Source organism: Hippoglossus stenolepis, chromosome 3, assembly GCF_022539355.2.
Source record: "Hippoglossus stenolepis isolate QCI-W04-F060 chromosome 3, HSTE1.2, whole genome shotgun sequence".
NCBI classification, from domain to species: Eukaryota; Metazoa; Chordata; class Actinopteri; order Pleuronectiformes; family Pleuronectidae; genus Hippoglossus; species Hippoglossus stenolepis.
In genome coordinates this window covers 28,342,096-28,368,229 of record NC_061485.1, presented here as the reverse complement: position 1 = coordinate 28,368,229, position 26,134 = coordinate 28,342,096, and the positions used below count along the sequence as shown (strand labels likewise).

At 41.8% G+C, this 26,134-nt stretch overlaps 2 protein-coding genes across 6 annotated transcripts; one reads left to right on the top strand and one right to left on the bottom strand.

Annotated features, from left to right (window-relative positions):
- Window positions 1-151: 151 nt before the first annotated feature.
- Window positions 152-15,196, bottom strand: znf831 (zinc finger protein 831). Of its 2 annotated transcripts, none has more exons than XM_035152492.2 (4): window positions 15,026-15,196; window positions 9,246-13,521; window positions 7,500-7,783; window positions 152-1,237 (listed from the first exon to the last, which is right to left on the bottom strand). In XM_035152492.2, the coding sequence occupies exons 2-4, from the start codon at window positions 13,471-13,473 to the stop codon at window positions 356-358; spliced, it is 5,394 nt and encodes a 1,797-aa protein (XP_035008383.2). In that variant the 5' UTR covers window positions 13,474-13,521; window positions 15,026-15,196; the 3' UTR covers window positions 152-355. The 2 variants fall into 2 exon arrangements, with proteins under 2 accessions (XP_035008383.2, XP_047195397.1); XM_047339441.1 differs by lacking the exon at window positions 152-1,237 and adding an exon at window positions 5,127-6,981.
- cstf1 (cleavage stimulation factor, 3' pre-RNA, subunit 1) lies at window positions 14,588-25,454 on the top strand. Of its 4 annotated transcripts, none has more exons than XM_035152496.2 (7): window positions 14,588-14,655; window positions 18,698-18,822; window positions 19,182-19,397; window positions 20,288-20,565; window positions 20,651-20,848; window positions 21,083-21,473; window positions 23,659-25,454. In XM_035152496.2, exons 3-7 carry the CDS (start codon window positions 19,229-19,231, stop codon window positions 23,916-23,918), a joined length of 1,296 nt encoding a protein of 431 aa, XP_035008387.1. In that variant the 5' UTR covers window positions 14,588-14,655; window positions 18,698-18,822; window positions 19,182-19,228; the 3' UTR covers window positions 23,919-25,454. The 4 variants fall into 4 exon arrangements, with proteins under 4 accessions (XP_035008387.1, XP_035008385.1, XP_035008386.1 ...); XM_035152494.2 differs by having other exon boundaries at window positions 19,179-19,397; XM_035152495.2 differs by having other exon boundaries at window positions 18,698-18,879; window positions 19,179-19,397.
- The last annotated feature ends 680 nt before the right edge of the window (window positions 25,455-26,134 follow it).

Sequence of the window (26,134 nt, the reverse complement as noted above, 5' to 3'; positions counted from 1 at the left end):
CTTCAAGTCTAATTTAAATGTAGGGACTTACAGACACTTGGATGTCAGCACGAGAGCAGTATGGAGGCATGTTATGTGTTTTTTCTGTTGTTTTATTTCGTCTGAAGAAGTGGTCCCATTTACTTCAATTGTATTGGATTTGGCTGCAACACTGTCTACCCCTGAAACTCCAAAAGTGTTTTGTGGACTCAAACACTTCACCCATCCCTCCATCGGCACAGTGGTGAGCAGACAATGAGTGAATTTTTTATTTTTCGGTGAACTATCCCTTTAACCTAACCATTGATATCTCTGCCTCCACAGCAGATTTGCTTGTGAAACATATAAATCAACAGCAAATAAAAATTCAAATGCCCTAAAGCTCAATGATAAGCTTCCCTTCATCATCACTGCTGCTGGTGTCTTCTGAAAAGTCCTGGCAGCTCTGCACAGGCTTCACTCCAGCAGTCAGGCTCTCGGCTGACCCTTGAAGCTGTGCAGCCAAGAAAAAAGACTGGTATTTGTTGGTCGTGTCAGTTCTCCCAGAGTTACTGCTGTGTGTTATGTACTCATCTGGTGCTTGATCCTCGGTGTCCAGCTCAGGCTCTTGGTATGTGAAGGGCTTTAATCGGGCCCCAGCATTATAACCCAGCATATTGGTGTTTGACGTTTGAGTGTTTCCCGTCCATCCAGCTGAAGCTTGACTGACTTGCAGGGAATGAGAGACTTGGCAGTGGTGTGTGGCGCATGAGGTTTTGATATCCGTCGAGAGACCTGAGGTTTTGTTACTTCCTAATGTTACCTTAGTAGAATGGCTTACTGCTGTGCTGGTGTTACCTGCAGTGTTTCCTTGCTGAACAGATAGGGTCTGCTTTTCCTGGTGTGAAAATGTCGTTTGCTGAGTGACTTGTGAAAAAGCATTTTGTGTCTCTTTGAATTGGACCTGTGTTTTGATCGGTTTACTTGAATTTGACTCGCAAAAGGTCTGTGTTTGTTTGGTACGGGCGACGCTGCTTTCCCAGTGTTGTTGTGAGAAATAAAAGTTGTTCATTTCCAGTGGGGGCTGTGGAGAATTGAGAAGGCTAGTCTCACTGCCGCTGGCTGGTAAATTAAGGTTATTTGACGTGCTCAGAGCTTGCTGAGGCCTCTGTGGAGGATACTCAGACATTCCTGAGTACGTCTGGGAAAGATGCTGAAGATGCTCCTCAGATAGCCAAGAGTTTTTAAAGGAATCCACCTTCACCTCTGTGTCTTGTCCCTGTTAATAAAAGAAGAATATGAGAAGGAATATTACCATCACACACCACTATAATACAGTCATTGTCCTCTCAACTTTGAAATCATGTGAAAGCAATCCTTCCTCTTTGGCACATACTGTCAGCCGCCTGTAGTCCTGTTCTTGTTTTAATGGATTGCTGATGTTTTAAACATGAGCAAAAAGCAAATAAATCTTCATAATTGTGTGAGTGTGCGCAGCAGTCCACATGTAAGATGATATGTTTGTTTTACGCAGCTCCTTTAAATATACAGTTTTAAAGCCTCTACAACTTTTGATCTCATGGGAATATTCATTGTAATTCATGGTAATATTTTCACGTGCTCAACTAGTCGTGCTGACACAGCATAATGTTTTAGTTATTGGGCAATTACACTTGAATTTGTATATTTTAGTGCAGTGCCCCTTCTAAACCTGCCTGTTTGGAATGGTTTATTGTCTTTAGTGAGTCCTTCTCAAACAGTTGTACTATATACTCTTTGTATTGTTTGTGTGCTGGACGTTGTGTGCAGAGAAGTTTATAAACAGTCTATGATGCACAGTGAAGTTAGAAATCTTTGTGTTCATCCTAACTGGTTTATCTGCAGTGACGATTTTATATATATATATATATATATATATATATATATATATATATATAGCTATATATATGTGCTATAAATGTCATTCAAACATTTAATTAGCTCTTTGAGACAGTGTTGCTATTTTGTGACATATAAAAGAGATTTTATATAAAGTTTTGAAAACCATAATTTGAGTGAAGTGTTTTCAGAAAAAAACTGCAATATCATGGTATTGACTTAACATGTGTTGATTATACATAAAGATGTATAGCTACAAGCCCTTTCTCTCTCACAATTTATACTTCTAAGCCTTATTCACTGCCATTATTACAGTTAACAGTGCAGGGTGACTCGTTCCTTGCCTTCCCTTTTCTTCACCCTAAAGATTTTTACATTTGGTTAGCAAGCAATACATGTTTATACTCCACTCTCACCAAAGCTGATTGTTCGAAAAAAATATATTGGGCCAAAGCTTTACAATTATTGTTGGGTCAAATTTCTCCTCAAGAAAATAACAATTTTCTCTTGGACGAGGTTCAATATCAGGGTCTTAAGAGTCTTCTGAGTTCAATCCCACCACTTTTCCAAACAAATCTGCCAAAAGTAAGCAACATTCTTCCTTGCACAGGGCAGTTTTGATATTTGCTACATTCTGATAAGCTGGTGGATTGGAAACAACCTCCATCTTCCACGAGACTGTGCGGCTCGCACAGATGTATGAAGTCTGTCCCTAAGTGTTTTCCAAGGGAGGAAACCTTTCCACTCAGACACATGTTTTTTAAATTTAATATATTTTCATACATAACAATAAATAACATGTTGCTCAAAGACATTGCTGCTTATATCTGTTCTTTTAAGTAAAGCACTTTTAAGTTTCCCTTCCTTCAACTTTAACTTTAACATGTTGCAACTAACCTATAAATTATTACACTCAATTATATCTGCTAAAAGCTTTAGTTGAATGACTTAGCGTATGAAGTGATGGTTTGCACAGCAGTCTCATCATCACTTTTCTGTGGAAAACACTTTTCTGTCTTGACTCTGTGTATGGCTCAAAATAAGTATATTTCTCATGAAATATAATTTCTTGTGTGGTTTGACTCATCTTAGGGATCATGTATTAAAGATGCTGTAAGTGTTTCACAACAAAAAATAAAAAATCTGGCAATGGTGTTTCTCTTTTCTTGGTAAATTTCAAACAATTGTGTCTGAAACCTGCTGCAACACGACCTTCAAATCAATATGTTGTGATAATGATTTGTGGAAAGTTTTATCAGTGTTTAAGAACAATCAATACATTTTTAAAAATTCCTTGTGATTGGGGATCGTATAATATTCTTGATTTGTCTACACAGGCTTTTTAGGATTTTGATATCAATCTTGAAATTATTTACTGTGTGCACTGTGAAACCCTGTGGTGCTAAACCATGAAGCAAGATTCTGTGGTCTATTATTTACATTGATATGTCCTGGTTATGCAAACTTTTGATGGAAATGTACTGCCAGCAAGTGTGTTCAAAGATCACCACTCTGTTTTTAAGTGCCAAAGTAATGGACGTGTGGCTATACTGTGTATGTCCAGCAGGGGATACTGTGCAAAGTGCATGTAAGACCATCAGCCATGGGACCCTTCCCACGGCACGCCGTGTGACTCTGTCCCAAATAAATCTTACTTCCATGCTTCTTCTGTGAAGTGTCAACTCTAAAACATTGTAAAGGCGGAGGATGTCATAAGGGTTTGTGAGTTTGTCAGGTAAAAGAAGAAGAAGGAGGCCAGAGATCAGCAACAAACCTCTTATGCAGAACCCCACCAAACAGGTGAGGGGGTCCAGTAACTCCTTTGATTTTGAAAGGATGCCTATTGACTGGATCCTTGGTGTCTTAGTAGCCAACTGCTGAAGCTAATCAAGAAATAGTGGTAATCAACAAGGAAACCTTTTTTTCATTTCTAGTTGATGTGTTGTATGTACTAGGGAAAATAAAATAAATCAAGGTCTGATATTTGTGTCTGAAGCAGCAGTCAGGTTCTTGCCATTTAAAGAACCATGCCCCTTAGTCAGTGCATGAATTTATGAGAACAAGTCAAACAAAGACACGCCCCTCGGAGAGGGGGGTTGGGATACGAGTGAGGCTGAATTCTTTGATGATTATGATGATTGCATCCTTCATTGGAATCCAAGGAGTCTTATTGCCAGTGGACAAGAATTTAGGAAATTAGTTGTCAGGCTTAACCAAGCTTTGATTTTGACATACCAGGATATTAATGTCTGTGCAAAGGTAGACCTGGTTGGCAGGTGGCAGCTGTGCTACTGTGTCCTGAATGCTTGAAGGGATAGTTCACTCAAAAATGAAAATTCACTCGTTATCTAATCACCACTTTTGGAGTTTCAGGGGTAAACAGTGTTGCAGCCAAATCCAATACAATTGAAGTAAATATTGTTGTTTTACTTTTGAAGAAGTTATCACCAGTTACTTGAATTGTTTTGGATTTGACTGCAACGCCGTTTACACCTGGAACTTCAACACTGTTTTCTGGATCCAAACACTTCCCCCACCCCTCCATTGGCACAGTGGTGTCATTATGCCATCTCTTTAATAGTTGGAAATTGGATTCCCCAGGGCAAGTGTCCTCAATTTCAATAATATGTGTAAACCTAAGTTTGACAATTTACTTACTGGGTGAGTCATTTCAGAGATCATAACCCCTTGTGGGGAAGCCAAGAAAACTATGTTGTGATTGAGGAACTCATATAGAAACACAAAGATTGTGCTAAGACCTATGATAGTGTGGTAGATAAAGCAAGCATGTAGATATCGATGTAAGAACCCTATTCAAGCAGAAGAGGATGCAAAAAGGAAATGTCAAAAGGCATTTTGTGGGACACTAGGTCTGGATACCTGTCAGTTAGATATGGTCCAGAATCCACAAAATGTCTGAACAGGTTGTCAAAACACGAATTTCATTTCTGAAACATGACTGTCAAGAAAAGAAATGCAGATCTGCGTGTCTAGATTTTTCAGTACATCACTTCAGATAAGTGAGGAAGTCTGAAAAAAAAAAAAAATGGAAATGACTATGAAGGAAACCACTAACAGTTCAAACATTTAGATAAAAGATATAAGAGATAATAGATATTTGAAACTTTATCTGTATATATATTCATATTCTATGAAAGGTAACTGAAAGAAAAGGGTAAATGATTTTTGAATTATTGCTTAAACTTTTTCTGAATTGGAAGAAGTACTGTTGATTCCAATTGCAGTTTTAGACCAGGATAGTAGGAAAGCTGTTGTCAATAAGGAAGCTCTAATAATAGTATTCTTGGATGGAAAAAAAAGCATGTGGCTCTATATGGAGGGAGGCACGCTTATATGCTTATAAAACTCCATGATGGTACAATGTTTTACGGTATAAAAGATTTCCTTAATCACAGGTCACATGAGGTGAAGGTTTTTTTTTCTTCCTGAAACTATTGAAAGTGATGCAACACCCCAAGGCTCAGTGGTTAGTCTAGTCCTCTGAAAAGTCATGATAATTAAAATAATTGTTTCTTCCTGCGGACAGATAAGAGGGGATTTAGGATTTCCAGGTCTACAGGTATTCATTGGTTCAGTGTTAAAGTTGCTGCACTCAGTCTTTATTTAAAAATCCTTATCTCCAGGGACACTAGCATTATGATTTACAGTGTGCAATCTGCTGTAAATTCATTGGATAAAGCATCAGTTTGTCTGTCTGATTTCCAAGCCCCCTAACCCAGGACCCTTGAGTGCAGAACGTTCATAAATGCTGATTGCATGCACTGTAGTTGTTTTCATCTGGATGGGGACAATTATTTCAGTCCTTAGCACCTTAAGTCCATTACTTTGGCACTTAAAACAACGGAGGGGTGATCTTTGAACACCCTCTCTGGCAGTACATTTCCATCAAAAGTTTGCAGAAACACTGCGTTTTGTCACGTTTACCTCAGGGAGGAAGGAGTAGGCCTCCTGGAGCTCTTACAAACAGATTGACTGTCTTTTAGTCGTGACAGCTTACCATTAGCCCCCTGACAGGTGCTGTAAGACAGAACCACTAGGCCTTTAACCTATGACACTTGCCTATGACTCAAAGCATCTGTCTTTACAAAAACACATTGATTGACTGACAGACGTACTGAGCAAACAGTATTGAATTCAGACATGTGGTGCAATGTTTTTACCAGAGACAGCTCAGAAAGGAGAAGCCTCACCACTGACACACCGCAGGTCCGGAGTCATTCACTCGTGAACGTGTGCATAGTAAATACTAGATCCATTTCTCACAAGCCACAAATCTTCTGAACATTCTGACACCGAAACAGCATTTTGCAGACAGTTTGAGAAGTTTCTCTGTCTGAGTAACACTCTCTCGCCAGATCTGACCACATGGTTTTTTTTCTTCTCTCTGTAGGTTCTGGCCTGGTTTCACTGCAGTGCTGCCAACATCGTTTTCCAACCGGAAAAACAGAAAATTTAAAGAGGCTATGAATCAAAACATTTAACTGAAATAAAACTTTCAGTTAAACTCTTTACAATACTATTGACTGAAAACGTATTCAAATGTTTTCGAGGGAAAAAAGATAATTATTATTAGACTGACATGATCCTGTACCGGGAAATTTGTATTGTATCCATTGTGATGAATTATTGTTTAATTTTGACATGGTCAAGCAATAACTCATCAAGTTTGGACGAGCAGTAGGCTGTAATACCGAAACAATGACCAGTGCACACAGGAAGTTTATACCATTTAGTGCCACTGACAGAGCTTGTGTCATTTATATACTGTATATATATATATACTTATCTGCAGTGGCATTAAGGGCATGGGCCCACAGATTACTGTACTATATTACTATATTCAGAGGTTATTGTTTTTTTTTAGAGATGATGAAGAGCATTAGCAGGCTATAACACTCTCCTACACACAACAACACACCAGAGGGCCTCTCGTTGCAGAGCCACTAGCTCAGCTCAACCCAGGTATTCACACAGTGACTCTCTCATAGGACTTGACTGTCCTGACTGTCCATATTACCGGACCGTGGTCAGTCAGCCCACTGTGTCTCAATTCAGGGACTGCATCCTTCGGAGGACACTGTCTACCTGGCCCACGAAGAAGGTGGTCTTCATAGACTGCAAAGGCTGAAACGAAATGAGACAGTCTGGTCAACTGCAGCTTTCCGGGATCGCCGTCACAAGCTCAAGCTGAAGTTTGACACAACGAGAGAGTTTTCAATGCCCCTTTTTACATTCATACTGTTATCTGTTCTGTTGAGTTGAAGTGTGATACTCAAGCAGTGGACGTCTCATCGTTTGTCAGTGCCATTAGCTCTTTAAAAAAAAGTTTGTCACTGAAGTGCAATGAATCTTGGGATAGAATTGGGCTGGGAACCATTTGATGGCCGCATTTGAAGGAGCCTTCGAAATGGGACAGTCTAGTCTGGCTGCTGTGACGCAATCGGTCTTCAAATGCAGAATTAAGACACAGCTGACATAGCCACACATTCTTGCAGTCATTGCTACCTTCCTCTTAATTTTCTTAATATGCTGGAAGAGAGGCACTCAGCAGAATTCAAGTGCAATTACACTTTAACACTGAAAATGCCAGAAAAACAGACATGTCGAATAAACATGCAACCAGTGAAGAAGTTCAATCTCACCTCTAACTCTGTCATGTCTGGTAAAGCTGTGTATCTGCAGTTTGACTCTGTGTTGGCCAACTGTCCAGGGACCGTGTCTGCCTTGATTCCTCCGTTCTTATCCTCCCTCATCACTCCTCCACCGCTCTGCCCATCTATTCCTTGGTGGGTTGTCTCTCCGGCCTCTTGGCTCAGTTTTGGCCTCCAGTCGGTGCAGTCTGACTGTCCAGGTACACCTACATGTCCCCATTTCTGTGGCTCCTTCTGGACTTCACATCCCACCAGGCAGTCTCCCTCCATAATCCCTAGGGGAATCAAAACAAATAAAAAGCAGTTGTTATCTTTGGGATGGTGAGTCCACAAACTTATATGTCAGTTTTAATTTGCCTGAAAACTAAAGCAGGGGAGAGTGGACTTTCGCTAAAGGTTTTCTAAAAGTGACTTCAACAATGCTGTCATGGTCGAGTAGCAACTAACCTGGCAGAACTAATGATAATCTGCTGATCAGATAATTCAGGAAATTTTACTTTACGGTGAGTGTGTCTGATCCCCAGTGTGAGTGACAAGTCTTTAAAGGACAACTAGAAACTGTTCATACCTGGTTGTTGGTTGAATTAAGTGGACAGACACATTGAGATCTGATATCTCCGACAATATTTAGAAGGGATTTTGGCCACATATGGCAACACACAGTCTCCCTCTCTCATGCCAGCGCCTTAGTTTGTTGTTTCAGTTTAGCCGGGAGGCAGTAGATGGATGTCTTTCAGTGGCAGTCTTTTTTTCCTGTGCTACCCAACATGACCTTTTTATCTCTGTTATTGTCTGTAATCCTCAGCTCCTTTAAATTACAGAGTGAACTGCTGTTTTGTGCCGTGATGGGGATCAAATTACATTTTCAAATGCTGCAGGACCTTTCTCTGTGAAGACTTAGGAGGCAGCTTGCATGTTATCATAATGAGGAAAATCAGGGTAAAATTTAATTAAGGCCACATGGATCTTCAAACTTCTTATTTTATTTCACCAAAGTGAGGTTTGAAGCAAAATGCCATTTAAATATTTTGTCTATGTTTTAACCCTGAGAATTTAAGTTCTGTGATTCTGTAATACTCAGAGGTCAAGATGAGGGCTTCACTCTACAAACCAGTTATCATTTACCACCATCTTGTGGTGGAATTGGGTTTCTGTCTTGAAATCTTTCTCTGATGGAAAGTTGTCAGTGAGAGCAACACTGCATTTAAGTGTACAAATAAACTGCATTCTCTTAAAATTAAGGGACTATGTGGAACTATATATAATAATCCACCACAATATAATCCACCTGGTTTCAATTCCCACTGAAACCAAAATTCTCCTCAACCTACACACACACACACACACACACACACACACACACACACACACACACACACACACACACACACACACACACACACACACACACACACACATATATGTATATATAGACAAACGTTCACCTGCTAATATTGCCTCATCAGCACCTTAATCTTCTTTTTGTACTTTCTGGTTAGATGTAAAACTGCATTTTGTTGTACTTGTACTATTTGCAATGACAATAAAGTTGAATCTAATCTGAGGTTTCGATCGCCTTCCCTAACGCTAACCCCTTCACCCTCATTGGTATTATTTAGATTTAAATCTAAAATGTGTTAATACAGAGTCAAATCAATAACATTACACAATGGCATCTGTATCCTTCAGATCCTACACAATATGAATGATTTAAATGATTAAAATAGTAACATATACCTGCAGTAGGGCTCTGAATACTTGTGAGCACAGCTGGGATGTCTTTGGTTCTTTCCACATGGATGTTAGAGGACTCTGAAGTAAACAGTTTTTGTGAGTGGGCTAAGCTGATTACATCCTGTGAATCACAGAGAGTCTTTTCCGGTAAAGTGACAGAAGTGTCTGAAGGTCCCACCCCGTCACAACCTGTGTTTTCATGTTTAGATGGATCCACAGTCTCTGATAATGCAGGATCTGAAGGTTTGCTGCAGCAGATGGATGCATGTGGGTTCAGCTTTCTTGGAGCTTTGCAATTATTGACAGAAAATGGAGACACTGACCCAGAGAGTTCATCAGCACTGGCCTTATCAAACCTAACATGCATAGAGCAGGGTGTTTCTCCACTTTCTAACCTGCTGCTTCTGTATGCAGAGGCTTCACACTTGGTTTTCATTATGCTTGCTTCACATGGAGCTCCTTGATTTTTAGGTTTTTGTTGTGTTTCTTTGCCCAGTAGTTCACTTTTTCTATTCTGATTTACTGAATTGGGAGAAAGACCAGAGAGTGTTTGCAAAACCAGTCCACCTTGACTGACCCTGCTGCCCAGGAAAGGTTGCTCTTCAGGAAAGGAGTTCAGAGAAAGGGCACGTTCCTCCTCTGAAGTTTGGTTTCTTCCTGACCGTACAGCAGCAGTTGACATAACATCACTTGCAGAGCTCAGAGTCTCTGTGGCCGTGTTTACATGACTGCATTTGTGTGGGTGTAATGTCAAGCCTGGAGCTTCAGGGGGCTTAGATTCAGCTGATAGTGTAGCCTGTCTGGAATTTCTGTGTTCAGTCATGTGGGCAGTCAGTGGAGGTTTTATTCTCTCCGCATTAAGTGTGGGTAAAGATTCATTTTGGTCCAACTCCTTTTGATACCCCTGCAGTCGATGGTCCGTTCCCTCATTGCTTCTTTCCGTGGCTGCAGAGCTTTGAGCTTTGTTCTGGATCACTTCTGCGGCCTGTGCTTGCATGTCACGTCTCTGTGAGAGGCTGCTATCCTCATGACGCTCAATCTGCGGTTCAATGAGAGCTAGCTGCTCGTCGGATATGATCTGGAGGCAGATCTGGAGATCTGCTGTGTGAACATGAAACACATTCTGACCTGCTGGTTGCACCTGGTCAAACGGTACAATGTGACATGGTACTTTTGGGGTGTTTGGGCCAGTAAATGCTCTGTTTACAAAGTTCGACTGGTCTGTTTCAGGCAAGAACTGTAAGTGTGATAGAGGAAGGTTAGAGTTAAGTCGACACTGTGAGATAGTTGTAATAGAAGTAGCAGATGTCTGATTGTTTTCTGTGCTTATGGGGGGTATAGCAGGGAAGTTTGCAACCACAGGTGCAACAGGGGGGGGTAACTGCACAGGTGCAGATTTCAATGGCTGTATTGATGTGCTGCATAATCCTTCCTGGTAATCATGAAGACAGGCTGTGGTTATTGTGGTTGCTGCAAATTGCCTGTGCACCACAGGGAGACTAGATGTCATATTTTCATTGAATCTTGATGTTTCAGCTTGACAAAATGTTGCAGCTGTGCAAGGCAAGAAAAGCTGGGCTTGTTTGGAATTAAGAGCATTCGTCTTTTTGGAATCACCAGTTTGCATCAACGCTGACGTGACAGGATCACTTAATTTGATTTCAGGATAGGTGACTGAAGGTGAGGTTTGCTCAGTTTTAGAAGATGATGTAGGAGAGGTGAAGGTGCAGCCACCGGTTACTGTCGGTTTATCCACAACATGCAGTGAAGTATTTGAATCATGTTCCCCAGCGTTAGGCAACTTGAGCTGGTACTTGGGCAGGAAGCTGGTCTTGACAGCTGAGGGGATGGAAGTGACAGGCAGGGTGCTAACCGATTGTGCACTTGCATTGATTATGCATGGTGAGAAGAGAGCTCCTTTGAGTTGAGTGTGCTTTGGGGTTTTTTGGAGGTTGACATAACTGAAGTGTGCATCCTGCTGAAGTGCACTGCCACTCACAGAGGGAGGGGGGTAACTCAGTGTGTTTGGGGCGATCTCCATCTCAAGTTGGCGAATTGATTCATCATCTTTTCTCTGCTTTTTCCTATCAGAGGGAACATGGGCTCCACAGAGCTCAGAGATGGAATCACTGTGCTTTTCTGTAGGCCCAGCCCCTGTGCTGCTCATGCTGTCTGCTTGGTGGCTAACCAATGATCCAACTGAGGGTAATGGCAGTATTGACAAAGACAGGTTTCTCCGGATTGGAGTCTTGAGAGAGCTGCAAGGCGAATAAAGCTGGGTAGTTCTTACATTAACATCCACAGTAGAGCCGAGGGACGTCTTGGCAGGAGAGCAGCCTGGATGGCACACTGTTGCCCTGCTGCTTGGGATGTTTATCGCTGAGCCTGTTGTGACTGTCTCCTTATGAACGGATGAAAGCCGTTTTTGTGGCGCCTGAAAAGCCTTGTGCTCTGTGTTCATACATTTCCTGCCTTTGACAACACTGTTATCACCATCTTTCTCTGTGTTGTAGAGCTTCTTAAATGTCCCGCCCCCGTACATGTACCACTTGTTGTAGGCAAACTTCTGAGCTTTCTTCCTCCGGAACTTTCTGTTGCTTGGCTCTCCGCAAATGTTCCCATCGCAGCTGAGACTGCCGGTGCTCGCCTCCTCCACAGATGAATTCATAAAGAGACCGTCTGTTGCGTGGTTGCAGTCTACGGCTGTCTGTCTGACCAGTGGCCGGTGGGTGGATGACTGTTGGTTCACAGGCTTTATGGCAAAACCTGCTGGGTTGATCTGGCCTGAGCTTCCCCTGCGATCCAGTGATTCATAATTGCTCTGATAGGAAGAGGTTGAGCTGCTCCTCTCAGGCTGCAGGGGTGTGACGCTGAAGGGGAGGGAGTTGCTGCGGGTTAAGAGGCCATGCTCCATGGTGGTTGACTGCTGAGTGGGCACAGAGCTGTACAGTCCAGGCTTCCTGTTTCTTTGCAACCCAACATTCGGAGTCCTACTGATCTTCATGTCAAAGTGAAAGGAGTCCTTGTATGTGTATGGCAAAGGGAGGTCGATGCTACCCTGCTTTGAAAGAGCAGTCTTTCGAGGCCTTACATTCTCCAGCTGTTTGTCCTCTACAACAGCTGTATTCTCAGATATCAGCTTAGATATGCGCTCCTCCAGTGTCTTCTGCTCCTGCTCCCTTGCACCTTTGTCTGGTTCTGAAGACGTGTGTGTGTTTGTTGTTTCCTCAAGATGCTCTTTATTAGATTCAGTAAGAGAATCCAGACTGTGGTCGTGTAAAACACTACCAGGACTTGGGTAGTGGTCACTGCTCTCGCTGAAACCTGAGTCTGTGCTCTCGTGGTTCTGTGATGTTCCTCTGGATACCGAGCTCTCCCACTGCTTGGAGAACACAGTGGCCTTTTGTCTCTGAAGTGGAAGATGTCGACCAACAGTCGAAGGAGGTTGTTCATTTTCCATTCTCAGGTTCTCCTCTACTTTTCTTACCTTTGCACTTTCATTTGAATCTGTTTTATGTCTTGCAGGGGCCAAGTCTCTCTGCTCACACACGGAGCCCTGTGTCGTTACAGAGAAGACCTCTGTAGTATTGGCTGGACAGGTAATCTCAGCAGCAGGTAGTGTGGCATCCTTCTCCATGCTGCCCGTCTCCTCACTGTGCTCATCCAGAGACAGACTGGAGGAATGAGTCTCTGTTGAGCTGGACATGCTGTCTAGGCTGCCCAGGCTGCTCTGCTCTGACTCGGATGAGAGGCGGGCATGAGCCTGAGTACGTTTATGTTTGTAGAGGTTGCTCTGAGTCTTAAAAGAAACTCCGCAAGTGGTGCAGGGGTAGGGCCGCTCCCCTGTGTGGCAGCGGAGATGTTTCTCCAGCACACTGGGCTTCATACAGTCCCGTCCGCAGTGAGGACACACATGCTTTCCTGCCGATTTGGGTCTGGCGGTAGGAGCAGCAGCTGCCGGACTCAACCCTGGCGAAGAATGCAGCCCACCGGCAATGTGGAGCGTCAGAAAGCGAAGGGTCTCCTTGGAGTAGAGCGGCGGCATGGTCAGATGGAGCGTGGCCGGTTCCCGTGCAGCAGCAGGAAGCTGTGGGAAAGGCTGCGCTGGTAGAGCAGGCACTGTGTGGATGTAAACAGCCGTCAGCGGGGCCTGGACATCCATCCTTTTCTCTGTCTGCGCTGCAGCTGAGCTGATGTGCACTGGAGCACATACTGGCTTGCCAGTCTCCATGGTAACACTGCTGCTGTCGTGATGTACCAGTGCCAGGTCTCTAATTACCTGTAAGATAAGAGTTTTCATTAGACCTCATCTTTGCTCAGATTCAGAACTGGTAGATCAGTGTATCTGAGCAGGGATGTTTGGCTTTAATTTTAAAAGGAGAAATTAGACTTAATTCCTGAAGAATATTTTGTTATTGCACCATTGGAACAGAGAAAAACAGATAATGAATGTGGAATGAATTAGGACAGATGGCCAATAAAGGAATTAATCCAGTCTGGTTTTTGCATGCTGATAAAATCCAGGGAGATGCATTTTTCCACAACAGCACGAAAACAAAAACACATCTAGATCTAAGTTATAATGGTGTGGTGAGTAATAATACCCATGGCTACCAAGCAAAAAGAAAAGTAGAATCAATTGAATCTCTGCTGATTCCTTTCTAGAGCAGGTGGTGTAGGGACACAACTCTGAGGATATGTTTTGTATGCAGGCAGTGGAGATAGATGAGACAAAAACATGGAGAGAAATGTGAGGAGAGAAGCAGGGGGTGATGTAGGAGAGTGACTCACACCAGGAGAGGGCTGAGGGAGGGAGATCAGATACTCATATCAGAGGCTTTATCTTTCCAAATGAAACGTGTCTGCTGACATTAGCTCTTGCCTCTGTCACCAGTCTGCACCAATTACATGGCACAACCCTTGATTCACCGTAGCATGTAGCAGCTTTGTCTCGTGACAGATCGTCATATTTATGCAGAATCAAAGCGGGAAGCCAACTACATGAAGAGATAAACAACCTTATCTTAGGGTGAGCAAATTTCATTTTCTGTTGCTATGATGCTGCCTCTACATGTATGATGAATTTGCATAATTCACCCACAAAGTCACCGATGGCACGGAGCATAATCTTTGTGAGCTGTACAGCATGAGCACGCCCACGTTAGACAGTGTTTGCGGTGCTGTTATACCCAGGAAAGTTTGCTCCTATTCAAGTTCAGTTCTCGATGAAAACAAGAAGAACCGTGTCAGAGCGTTTCAATCTTTTTTTTAACATTATTTACTCTGTAGATCTGCCCTCTTACTGTAATGTGCTTTCACTTCCCTATAGCTATGTAAATATGTCATGCTGGGATGCCATGGACCTGTAATGCAGAGCTTTGGGGACCTTTTCACCTACAAGCACTTCAAAATGGTGAGTCTTGTATTAAATGGGTTCAAAAAGAATTTAAACTGCACGGAAATACATCCGCTTATTGTACAATAGCAAAATTGACGAGCATCAAAATGTTAATAAAAAAGATTTCTCAGATTTCTTGCAGCACTGCCTCAAATTAAAATCTCTGTCTTGTTTTATTTTATCTACTCTATTCAACTCATTTCCATTAGTTGCTCTGACTTTGTAAAGGGTGCCTTTGAAAAGAGGAAATAATCTGTTGCCATCACAAAGTGTTGTTAAGATTAACATTACAAGAAACCAGAACATGCTGTAACTAGGCCGAAAGTCAAGGGCAGATGTTTAGAAAAACTGAAACTTTCTCATAGAAGATATTAAAATCACTTACCGTCTTGCTTTTGACTTGAATTAGTTACAATTATCCAGCTTAGACAGTCTTGTACCTGAGCAGCCCCATCTTCGGAGTACCTGCTGTGTTTAATCTGTTCCGTCATCCAGGCCGTGCGGCTCTCTCCCATCTGATATTCTCACACAGCTCTTTTGACATGAACTGTCACAAGGAAGCTGAACAAATGCAAATGAGAGAAAAGATGCACTATGAAAGTGGTGAGGCAAAGAGGAGGAGAGTGAGGGAAGGAGAAGGGCTGGCTGGGTGGCTGAGGGGGGTGGTGGCTGTGAGACAAAGACTTCCGGAGGACAAGTTGAAAACACAGAGTGATCTGGAGGAGTGGAAGAGACCAGAGGCCCTGAGCACAGATGAAATGATTGAAGACACACACACATACACACACACACACACACACACACACACACACACACACACACACACACACACACACACACACACACACACACACACACACACACACACACACACACACACACACAGTGCTGTGCAGAAGTTAAAGTGGCTTTTGTTGGAGGAAGTGCAGTGACAGAGGCAGGCTTACCTTCAACAGTCACGTTGGATGAATTACTGACTTTACCATCAACAGTTTGAGCCAGTACCTGTCTTCTGGCTCACTTAAATACTCGCTCCCCCATCCACCTACTTCCTCCCACACACTGTATTTCATACACCCACATAGACAAGGGCGCAGCAAAGCCAATGTTGATGTGGCCGCCTGGCTGCATGTGCAATGCTCTCACTCTCTCATGCAGAGAACGAGAACTGTGAGTGGCTGGGGTGAATTTCCCAGCTCCAACCAGAGCCCCCATTGCATTCAGCGGGTGTACACCAGTTCACACTGCACATGCTTACACTCATACAGTTGCTTTTTTTGAAATTATAATGTCTCATTTCTATTCAAAATATTGCTGCATTTACTGTTGCTGGATTTGATGAGAAAAACTACTGATTTCGTACACAGTATACATTCAGCCAATAAACAAAACATATGATCAGTTTCTCTTGAACAGTACAGTGAGATGTATTATTGACCATAAGATAAAACCCAATCCGACATTCATCTTTATAGTTTGATTCTGATTCTATTCTTATAGATCATTTCTATTATTTATAGAAAGACATCCTTTTACACACACATTTGTCCACATAGCCTGTGTAATGACAGTGCCAGCACCACCATAGTTAAGGCATTGTTCTGTGTCTGGAAAGCTGCAGATTATAAGATCATAATAACCTGAGACAGTTATCGAGGGGTTTCTCACATATTGCATGGGGCCTCAGAAGGCCTGTTACAGGGTGATTCCTAAAATACACATTGTGGGCGTAGGTACACCATTTGATATTTGATATGACACACATCTTGATCATGCACACACAATACTGATATAACATTATTTCATGAAATGGAAATTGTTTGCTAACATCTTGCGTTATCAACTTTAGATTCCCAGCAGATACCGAATAAGCTTTCATATGAAGTAGTAGCTCAGACCGATAATCACTTTTCTTTTAGTCTCCATCTGCTCCTGAGATAAATGTCTATAACGTAATTTTTTTCTTTTCTCTTAATTCTAGAGTGTATGGTGATACTAGGGCTTTCAGCCAATAAAAGACAAATAGGCAAAAGTCCCTCAACTGCTCCACAGTTACATGAATGATAATTTTAGTGGTTTTGTTGCTTCAAGCAAACATTTGAATGTTGCAATGGAACATAAAATATATAGTTAATAAAGCTGCTTTAACTCTTATCTGTGTTTTATTTTTCTAAACAAATGAATAGAACAACATAATCTTACCATCAACACCACATGATGTAAGTGATGTTTCATAGCTCTACAGTCATTTTTTAACAATATGTCATCGTGTGGGATCGGCTGTGCAATTCTCAGATGACATCTGCTGAAAGAAAACAAATAGTTTTTATATCTTTTCACTGCTACAGACTCTTGCTGGTCTCCAAGGCAACTGCAGGCTGATCTGCTGAGAGCATGGTTAGTGTTGACATGGTAACGAGACACCTCCTACCATACATGTTTTTTGTCTTTACATAGCTGCACTCCTGCAGGAGGGACACACACTTTCAGGCATATTCACATTTCTTAAGGCAGAGTCAGATTGAATGTTTGCAAATTGAAGCATGTGTGTAGTTAATGCCAGTTTGCACAAATGTCTTCACTGAAACAGTCAGCAATGTTGTTGTTAGATGATAGATATAAAGAAATATATTATTTGGATATTTATCCAAGTGGGTACAGCTGATTATTGTCAGACACACTACACATTTGGAGTTCAGTGGTCACGTGTCTTAATACAATGCTAAAACATGCTAATTTCATCATTTTTTGAGGACTATGAAGTTCACTGCCTCTTCGCACTGCCATGGACAAAGTCATTCAATATGTCTAAGGACTGAAAGAGCCCAAGGGAAATATCCAGCTTACTTTATTAGAGTCTGGATGAGTATTTTTGCATGTTGGATGAAAAATGATAGATGTATTATTTGAGGAGGCTCATCTCCAAAGCAGGCTGAGCTACCGTTATCCATCTGAATGTATTACACTTCATTTCCGTCTCTTTTTGGCCACAATTCAGGAAGTGACAACTGAGTGTGTGGGTGGGTGTTGAATTGCTGGAGGCCTATAACCATTTACATGTTCCCCTTTACCTTTTAGTGGTTGAAGAACAGCGGTTTCTTGCCCCACTTTTGCCTTCAACACCAATACTAATCTCATCACTGCTACCTGCTGCCAAACACTGTGCCTTTACCCATCAGCCTAAATAACCATAAAGATTATTATTATTATTTCTTTTTCACGTTTAACACTGTCTTAGCTGCTAATGTCAGAGTGTAGCTTGGTTAAGGGTATTTTACAGTTTACAACTTCAAGCTGAGAGTTCTATTACTTTAACAGAGCAGAGATTAAAACCTGAGCAGAAGCTGAGTGTGTTTTCCTCTTCATGTCTTTGAGATGCTGTACTTGTGCACCCTCTGCTGGGTCATTAGTACTGGCCGCCATTACAGGGGTAAAATAAGCCTTGCTCACATTCATTTTATTAATACAAATTATTTATTATTCAACATCTGACTCACTCACAATTATGTCCCTCTTTTTCTTTTTTTATTGTGAAGCAGCCATACCTCTCAGTTTAATACCCAGAGACAAGACGTATTTAGCATTTTGTTTGAAAAATATCAGCCTGATTAAACTATGAATCACCTATTGAATATTTCTTACAGATTTTTACTTGCACTAATTATAGGCTTTTATTAAGGCAATAGGTTTTGCATACACTAGGAAAGAAAGAAGATATCTTCCTTTGTTTCATTAAAAAATCAAGTATTACAAACTAAATTTGAAAGTCTTGTTAACCAAGAGAGAATAGAATTGTGTTCTGTTTTTATAACATGCAGCATCAGGCATTTCTTTTTCTATCTTAGTGAAAATATATTTTCACAAAGACGACAAAACTGATAGTGTTTCATGTGACAGGGTTTTTTGCCATTTCTTTCCTCTTATCGATACATTTTTTCATTTGCTTGTAGCTAAACATTATAAAGTATTCAATATATATATAATATTATTAGTATTGCACACTTATATTAACATGTAGAACGTTTAATAATAAATATGAATCTCTTTTATCACCGAGAATGAAAACCCTGTTCACCACGAGGGAGCCTCCTCTCTTAGCGTGGTGACGTCGGACGCACGTTACGTACAGCGGGACGCACGCTTTGGTTGAGTCCAGGAGCGCCATTGAATCCGAGAACAGAGGTAGATATGTTTCATGCTTTCATGTGAATACAGAAGAGTAACGGTCCTCCTCTGCGGGTAATTAGCTCATCGTGTTGTTTGTGCACAGCGAGCACACTGCGCCACTTCCGGGTTTCACCTGCGTCTAACTTAAGCTGTGTTAACTCCGTCTCAACTGTAGCAGCAGAGCTAGCGCTGTTAGCATCACTGCTAAGCAAAAGTTCCATTCATTCGCTGTACAGTCCGAGCTAAGTAGCTAACGGGGTGTGTTAGGAGCTTATGCTTGATGTGGGAGCAGCTAACTGTAGCTGACGCTGATAACGAATTAGCACTTAAACCATGCAGACGCTTATTTGTGACTGTGTGTTTTCTCGCAGCAGCTAAGTTGTCCGCACTGACGGTGTGGTCCTGGCCCCAGTGACCCAGCATGTATCGTCCCAAGCCGACCCTGAAGGACCGGCAGCACCTGTACAAGCTCATCATCAGCCAGCTCCTCTACGATGGCTACACCAGCATCGCCAACAGTCTCATCAGCGAGGTGAAGCCCCCGAGCGTCGTGTCGCCCTCTGAGCAGCTGATGCAGCTGGCGAAGACAGGTGAGAGGGCTCCTCCGGGGCTGAGGCTGCTGGTGGCCCTACGTCCAAGCTGGGCGACTAAACAACAACACACACTGCCATAGGAAGTTCATTCATAGCAATACATCAGAGGGGTTTAATCCTAACTGGAAAGCAGTGTATCATTAATAACATCATCCCATGTATAAACCTCTAATTATTTTCATTGTAACAACCAGTCTGACAGAGCTTTAACGTGATGGTTACAAAACTGCCCCTGGTCTCCCTCCCTCTTCTCTCCCCCTCTTTTTCACTCCTCTCTCCCCTCTTCCCCATTTTCTCCGCTCCTCCCAACCACTTCTGCCAGAGGTTTCTTCCTCTTCATAAGGGACTTCTTTCTCCTCGCAGTCGCCAAAGTGTTTGCTCGTTGTGGGAACTGTTGGGTGTCTCTATAATCATGTCAAATCTTGACCTAACTACGTAAAGTGCCATCAAATATTGCATGTTGTGATTTGAACACTATACAAATACAATTGAAATGGAAAGGAAAAAATCATTTCACATTTATCATGATAAGTGTTGGCACGGTAGTCACTGTAATCGTGTTGCACGGTGTTCAGACACATACAGATTACATAACTTGCCTGCCGCTGTTTCATTTCTTTTAAAACTTAAAACCTATTTATTTAAAATAATATATTATATATATTTTTATATTATGAGAAGTTGAGTCTAGGTAATTAATGGGAAACAGTAGAGTAAGGCCGCCGGCGCTGAAATCTAATGCACATCTTGTTGAATGTCCGCTGTGGTCACACCATTCCTAATCATGATAATTATCGATATCTAGAGTAATTTGATCATTGTTAACTTGATACATTTTTGGCCATATTGCCCAGCCCTACCCTAAGTGCTGTTGCAAACTCTTTCAGGGATGGAGAATGACGACAGTGCGGTTCAGTATGCCATCGGGCGCTCAGATACAGTGGCACCAGGAGTAGGCATCGATATGGAATTCGATGCTGACATGCAGTCAATGTCTCCAGAGGCATCAGAGTATGAGACCTGCTATGTAACATCTCATAAGGGTCCCTGCCGGGTCGCCACCTACAGCCGCGATGGCCAGCTGATTGCCACGGGCTCTGCTGATGCCTCCATCAAGATCCTGGATACCGAGCGCATGCTGGCCAAGAGTGCCATGCCCATTGAGGTGAGGCGGGTTGGAGAATCTGGGTGCACTGTCCTGAAGTCAGCAGGCTCACGCTCACTATTCCCTTTGTTTCTTTCTATGTCAGGTGATGATGAATGAGACAGCTCAGCAAAACATGGAGAATCACCCCGTGATTCGGACACTGTACGACCACGTTGATGAAGTCACCTGTCTCGCCTTCCATCCGAGTGAACAGATTCTGGCTTCCGGCTCAAGAGATTACACCCTCAAACTGTTTGACTACTCGAAGCCCTCAGCAAAAAGAGCGTTTAAATATATACAGGTCAGAATTTGTTTGCAGGATGTCTCAACTTTATCACTTGTCTTATGTTTGGCCAAATAAAACTGCTCTAATAAATATGATATGAAGATGCTTCATTGCATAGACGTTTCCTAAGCAAATGTAAACAAGGCTGAATTTGAGAACATTTAAATGTTTTAACTGGTAATCTAAAACTATTTATTTTGCTCGAATCATGTTCCAATCTAATCCTGTCCTCAATCTGTCTCTCTATAGGAAGCAGAAATGTTGCGCTCAATCTCCTTCCACCCATCAGGTGACTTCCTGCTGGTGGGAACGCAGCACCCCACCCTCCGCCTCTATGATGTCAACACCTTCCAGTGCTTTGTGTCCTGTAACCCGCTGGACCAGCACACAGACACCATCAGCGGTGTCAGCTACAACCCCTCGGCCAACAGCTACGTCAGCTGCAGCAAGGATGGCAGCATCAAGCTCTGGGATGGTGTCTCCAACCGCTGCGTGACCACCTTCGACAAGGCCCACGATGGCGCGGAGGTTTGCTCTGCCATCTTCTCCAAGAACTCCAAATACATCCTGTCCAGTGGCAAAGACTCCGTGGTGAAGCTGTGGGAGATCTCTGCAGGCCGGACGCTGGTCAAGTACACAGGTACAGATGACTTCTGTTTTACAATGTTACTGTTACAACCCTCACTCTTTTCTTTTTTTTTGACACAGTGACGGATGGCATCTATCCGATGATTCAATGAATATGTGTTAAGATTCAATGAGTAAACAGTTCCTTTTTTATTAGTGATTGATTCATGGCTGGTTTGATATGATTCAGTTTGGCTCAGCTTGATGTTCAATTAAACTTCAATTCAATACTTCTTTAATACTTTTTCATTTAAAGCTACTACGTTTTGAGAAAATTATTTAGACAAATATTTCCATATTTTTTCAGTCAAGAACTGAATACAGAATATAGAGACAATTTAACTGTCACAACAAAAGTAATACTATTATGGGCAGACAGAGTAACTTTTTGGGCAGTTAAAATGGGGATGAATAATCATCCTATAATCTTGTACACAGAGCAACTGGAAAATGCAAATTATAAATAGATCAGTTACTGTATTATAGATAATGAGCTATGATATGATACCAATCAACAATGTATTTGAAAAAGAAAACAAAAAAGTAGCTTGGAGCAGTCAGAATATATTATCTCTGCTCCCAATGCTATCCATACATGGGCTCACTGCTCGTGCCTTTAACAAGAAAAACACTATCTTGTTGTTTTAAAACAAAATGATGATAAGAAACTATTAGTCCCATGCAGGAAAATCATCATTGCAGCAAAAGAACCACGCTAACAGATATATAGTATAGATCCCTTATATCTGAAAACTAACCACATTGTGAGTATCTACTGTACACAAACTGAAAAATAACTGTAAAAATGGATACTGTGTATAAACACACACACACACACACACAAATGGTAAATGTATAATGTTGAGACAATAATCACAATTGAGGAGACGTTGAAAAATGCAACTGAAGTCAAACAACATTTAAAGGCAACAGAATCTGATGTGTCTTGTGTCTGCAGACTGTAGTATTGGCAGCACAGAGCTCAGCTATTCCACCTGTAGCACAGAAAACAGTGTCTGAAAACCTCTAAATATATAAGCCTGTTCATAACATGTTAGTAAAGAATCATTCAACATCATGCAACATATAAGCTGACCTTTCGATCTAAAAACCTTTGCTGAACCCCATATTTTTTATCCGTTTCCTTTATACTGACCCGTCCTCACCAAACTGACATTCAGGGTTGATGCTGTGGATGTTTATTAACCTGTGTGGACAAAGGTAGAAAGCAGTGCCCCCTAGCCAGTTAGTGAAGAAGTGCTTCTATTTAGTAGCATCACCTGCCACTTATAACATATTATTAAACATTAGTCTGTAGAATAATCAAACTAACAGATCAGAAAAGCTTAATATGGATAATTCAATAATAATAATAATTATTATTATTATTATTATTATTATTATTAGCTTCAGTATTTCAGTTTTCGTTAGAACATGGCAGTGCGGATGTGGTGCATTTTAAAGTTACCACAGGTTCCATTACACTGCATGTGTTATTTCCTGTAGGTACTTTTTACTGACACTGCTCTTGTCATGATGTATGACATAGCAGCGTTTCAGTGATAGAACAAAATACTCATGTTTTCTCTAGAAGCCACAGCTAATTTGGTTGTGGTGGGTTTGGGTTAAAGTACCTGGCCTCAGCTGTCCTGTACCTACTAACCTACCGGTTAATTACCCAAAAGACAACAGACTGTTTAACTCTCAGAAGCAGTTATCTAGTCATTGCGTAGTAATGAATCGACTTTTCTCTCTTGTATTCCAAAATGTGTGGTGTTCCACTCAATTATAACTATAGAGACACTCAAAAGTTAATCATGTACAACATAAATAGAAAGTATAAGGGAAATAGGTAGGGTAGTAAAGTTGCGGTTTTACTCAAAACCATTTAAGATGGAACTATGCAGGGCTTTAGGAATCCCTCAATGCTAATCACTGTCAGGAGACAGATGATGGATGAAGTTACAGATTTGATGATGGATGTTTTCCCCCTGGACCTGCAGTCAGCACCTGAGTTGTGGAAGACTGACAAATGAATGCTCTCACCTCATACCAGAGGCCGTGTTGTCAGATACCATCTCAGAAAACCATCAGTGCTATTTTAGAGAAGCTCTATCATGATCGCTGAGCTGTAACAAAAAGAAAAACCCTCCTTGTAGTGGTGAAGTGACGTGTTGTCTGTCTTTCTGCTGTTACAGGTGCAGGTTTGAGCGGACGTCAGATGCATCGCACGCAGGGCGTGTTCAACCACACGGAGGACTACGTGTTGCTGCCTGACGAGCGCACCATCAGCCTGTGCTGCTGGGACTCACGCACGGCTGAGAGGAAAAACCTGCTGTCTCTGGGACACAACAACATCGTGCGCTGCATCGTCCACTCGCCCACCAATCCCGGCTTCATGACCTGTAGCGATGACTTCAGGGCTCGTTTCTGGTACCGCCGCACCACCACAGACTGAGACTTCCATGTTTCCACGTTACTGATGTTCCTCCCCATTTCATACTCCCACCTGAACAGAGACCCGATCAGGATGTTGGACTCTTCTGCAGAATTCATAACAACTTTCTGTTGATCTATGTCATCTTACATTTTGATTTCATTTGAAACTGCAGTGGAGTTTTGGCGACAGATCTTTATTAAACAGTTGTAATGTTCATCTGAAGTGATAGTCAGTTGCCTGGATGTGCACTGAGACAGGATTTGCTTTAATGAATTCTACACTAAAAAGAGCACGCCCACTTGATTTGATGAATCCATTTAGACTTTGGAATATAATTTTTAAGAATCTATTGGCATATTTCCTATTTTTATTAAAGAGTGTGACCTTTCATTTTGAGAGCATGTCTTATCAATGACATTTTGTATTGCTCTCACTCAAAACCACTCATTAGCACTCAAATATACCTTGCTTGTGTTTAGATTTCATGCACTCCAGCTTCAGCTCTTCTCCCCATGCTCATGTTTCTGCAGCATATGGAACGTCTGCTCCCAGATTCTTTTTCTGCTTTGATTATTTATTATAATTTTTTTGTGCAACCTGTCTGTCAAAATACCCATCCAGTAGAAGGCCAGGTGTAGTGATGACAATCGATGTTTGTTGGTGCTGTTCCCATAAAATACAGAGGGAAAGAAACAGGGCAGCATCTATTTTGATTTCATGGTTGGCAGCAGCAGTTTTCCCATATTGTAAAAACTTAAGCTTCTTGATTTTGCTACTCCTCACTGACCAGGGATCTGCTGGATTGGTAATTTGTCTTCAAGCACACTGATGGGAAGCCAGTGTTGTGATAAAGCTGTGGAGGGCGTGAGTGCATTAACTTGGTTAAACGTACTACCTGTACAGGACTCTCAATGACATAAAGCTAACACATCCATAACGAGGGTGAGACAATTTCACTCAACACTACACCCAGTATTCCATTGGTTGTGAAATTTTGACGCATGAAAAATCAGAGAGCAGAGGAGAAATCTGAGATGTTTGAGCACACAGAAGCACGGTGAGCGTGAGAAGAGCTGGAGCTGGAGCGCAGGAAATCTAAGCACAAACAGGGTATATTTTGAGTGCGAGTGCAGGGTTTAGAGTGAAAGCATTACAAAAGCTAAATGTGAAATCAGTGCTCTCAAACTGTAAGACCACACTCACAGAGGAAAAAACCTCCATAAGAATCACAATGTACATTACCTGCTGATGTTTTTCCCTGTGACTGTAAGGCCAGCAGGAAGATGAAGAATGATTAGAACAAGAAATACCTGTTTCTGTTCCGTATGGGGACCTGACTGTTTTAAGTCGAATTTGAGTGTGTAAAGTGAATGGAAACACCTTGTGAATGATGCACTGAGCTTTAGTCTGACTTCACTTTGTGGAAACTTCATGTGTAACCCGCATATCTCAAACGTTTATGTCGTCATTTTGACCACAGAGCTGGGTTGTTATCTTTTCCACTTTTATACAATGTCCTTGATTTTTCTTTTTATTAAACTATTAAAACAAGAAGCCCCTTCTGTTAATTTGACGGTGAAGTTGCCCTCAGACGTCACACAACTAACTGCAGCTATGGTAATATCCTGTAGATATTTTAAGACCACAGTTGTTGTTGCACAAAGAGAGGAACCTGCAGGGAGCAGTTTGTGTCTGAGAACTAAATTCATAAGCCAGTTCCACTCAGGATGGTTTTATTAAAATAAGTCCAAACTTACTGGATTTATTTATATATATATATATACAAAAATATATATATACACACACAATCAATCATTAGTTTAGTGACAAGTTAAAAAAGAATGTAAAACGTATCAAAGCTCCTGATTTTGCGTCCTCAGACTGAAAGTTCACCCTGACCCTGTCACCCCCTCTGCATTTCCCGACCCCCAACACGATTCTCCCAGACGCCACTGTCTGTGTCGCCCAGACAACAACGAGGACATCAACAAGAATTTCTACATCAAACAAACTTCCACCTCCCTCCCCAACCTGCTTTATAAACCCGTCACTCATATGAAGGAATGTGTCAGAGTTAAAAGAAAAGAGGAAGCAAAGTAAAATTTTGTCACAGAAATCCCCTCAGTTAGTTGGAAAAGTAAAAAAGTTGGGTACTCATTTGCACATTTCTCCTTTACCAGAAAGATGGAGTATGAGAGTGTAAAATGGAAATGGGGGGGGGGCAAAAAACATTG

Coding starts and splice junctions, on each gene's coding strand:
- znf831 (XM_035152492.2), bottom strand. CDS start 13,473: ATGGAGACTGGCAAGCCAGTATGTGCTCCAGTGCACATCAGCTCAGCT. Junction 7,784..9,245: donor TATTCAGAGCCCTACTGCAG/GTATATGTTACT, acceptor TGATTCCCCTAG/GGATTATGGAGGGAGACTGC. Junction 1,238..7,499: donor CAGACATGACAGAGTTAGAG/GTGAGATTGAAC, acceptor TTTTATTAACAG/GGACAAGACACAGAGGTGAA.
- cstf1 (XM_035152496.2), top strand. CDS start 19,229: ATGTATCGTCCCAAGCCGACCCTGAAGGACCGGCAGCACCTGTACAAG. Junction 20,566..20,650: donor AGAGTGCCATGCCCATTGAG/GTGAGGCGGGTT, acceptor TTTCTATGTCAG/GTGATGATGAATGAGACAGC. Junction 20,849..21,082: donor GAGCGTTTAAATATATACAG/GTCAGAATTTGT, acceptor GTCTCTCTATAG/GAAGCAGAAATGTTGCGCTC.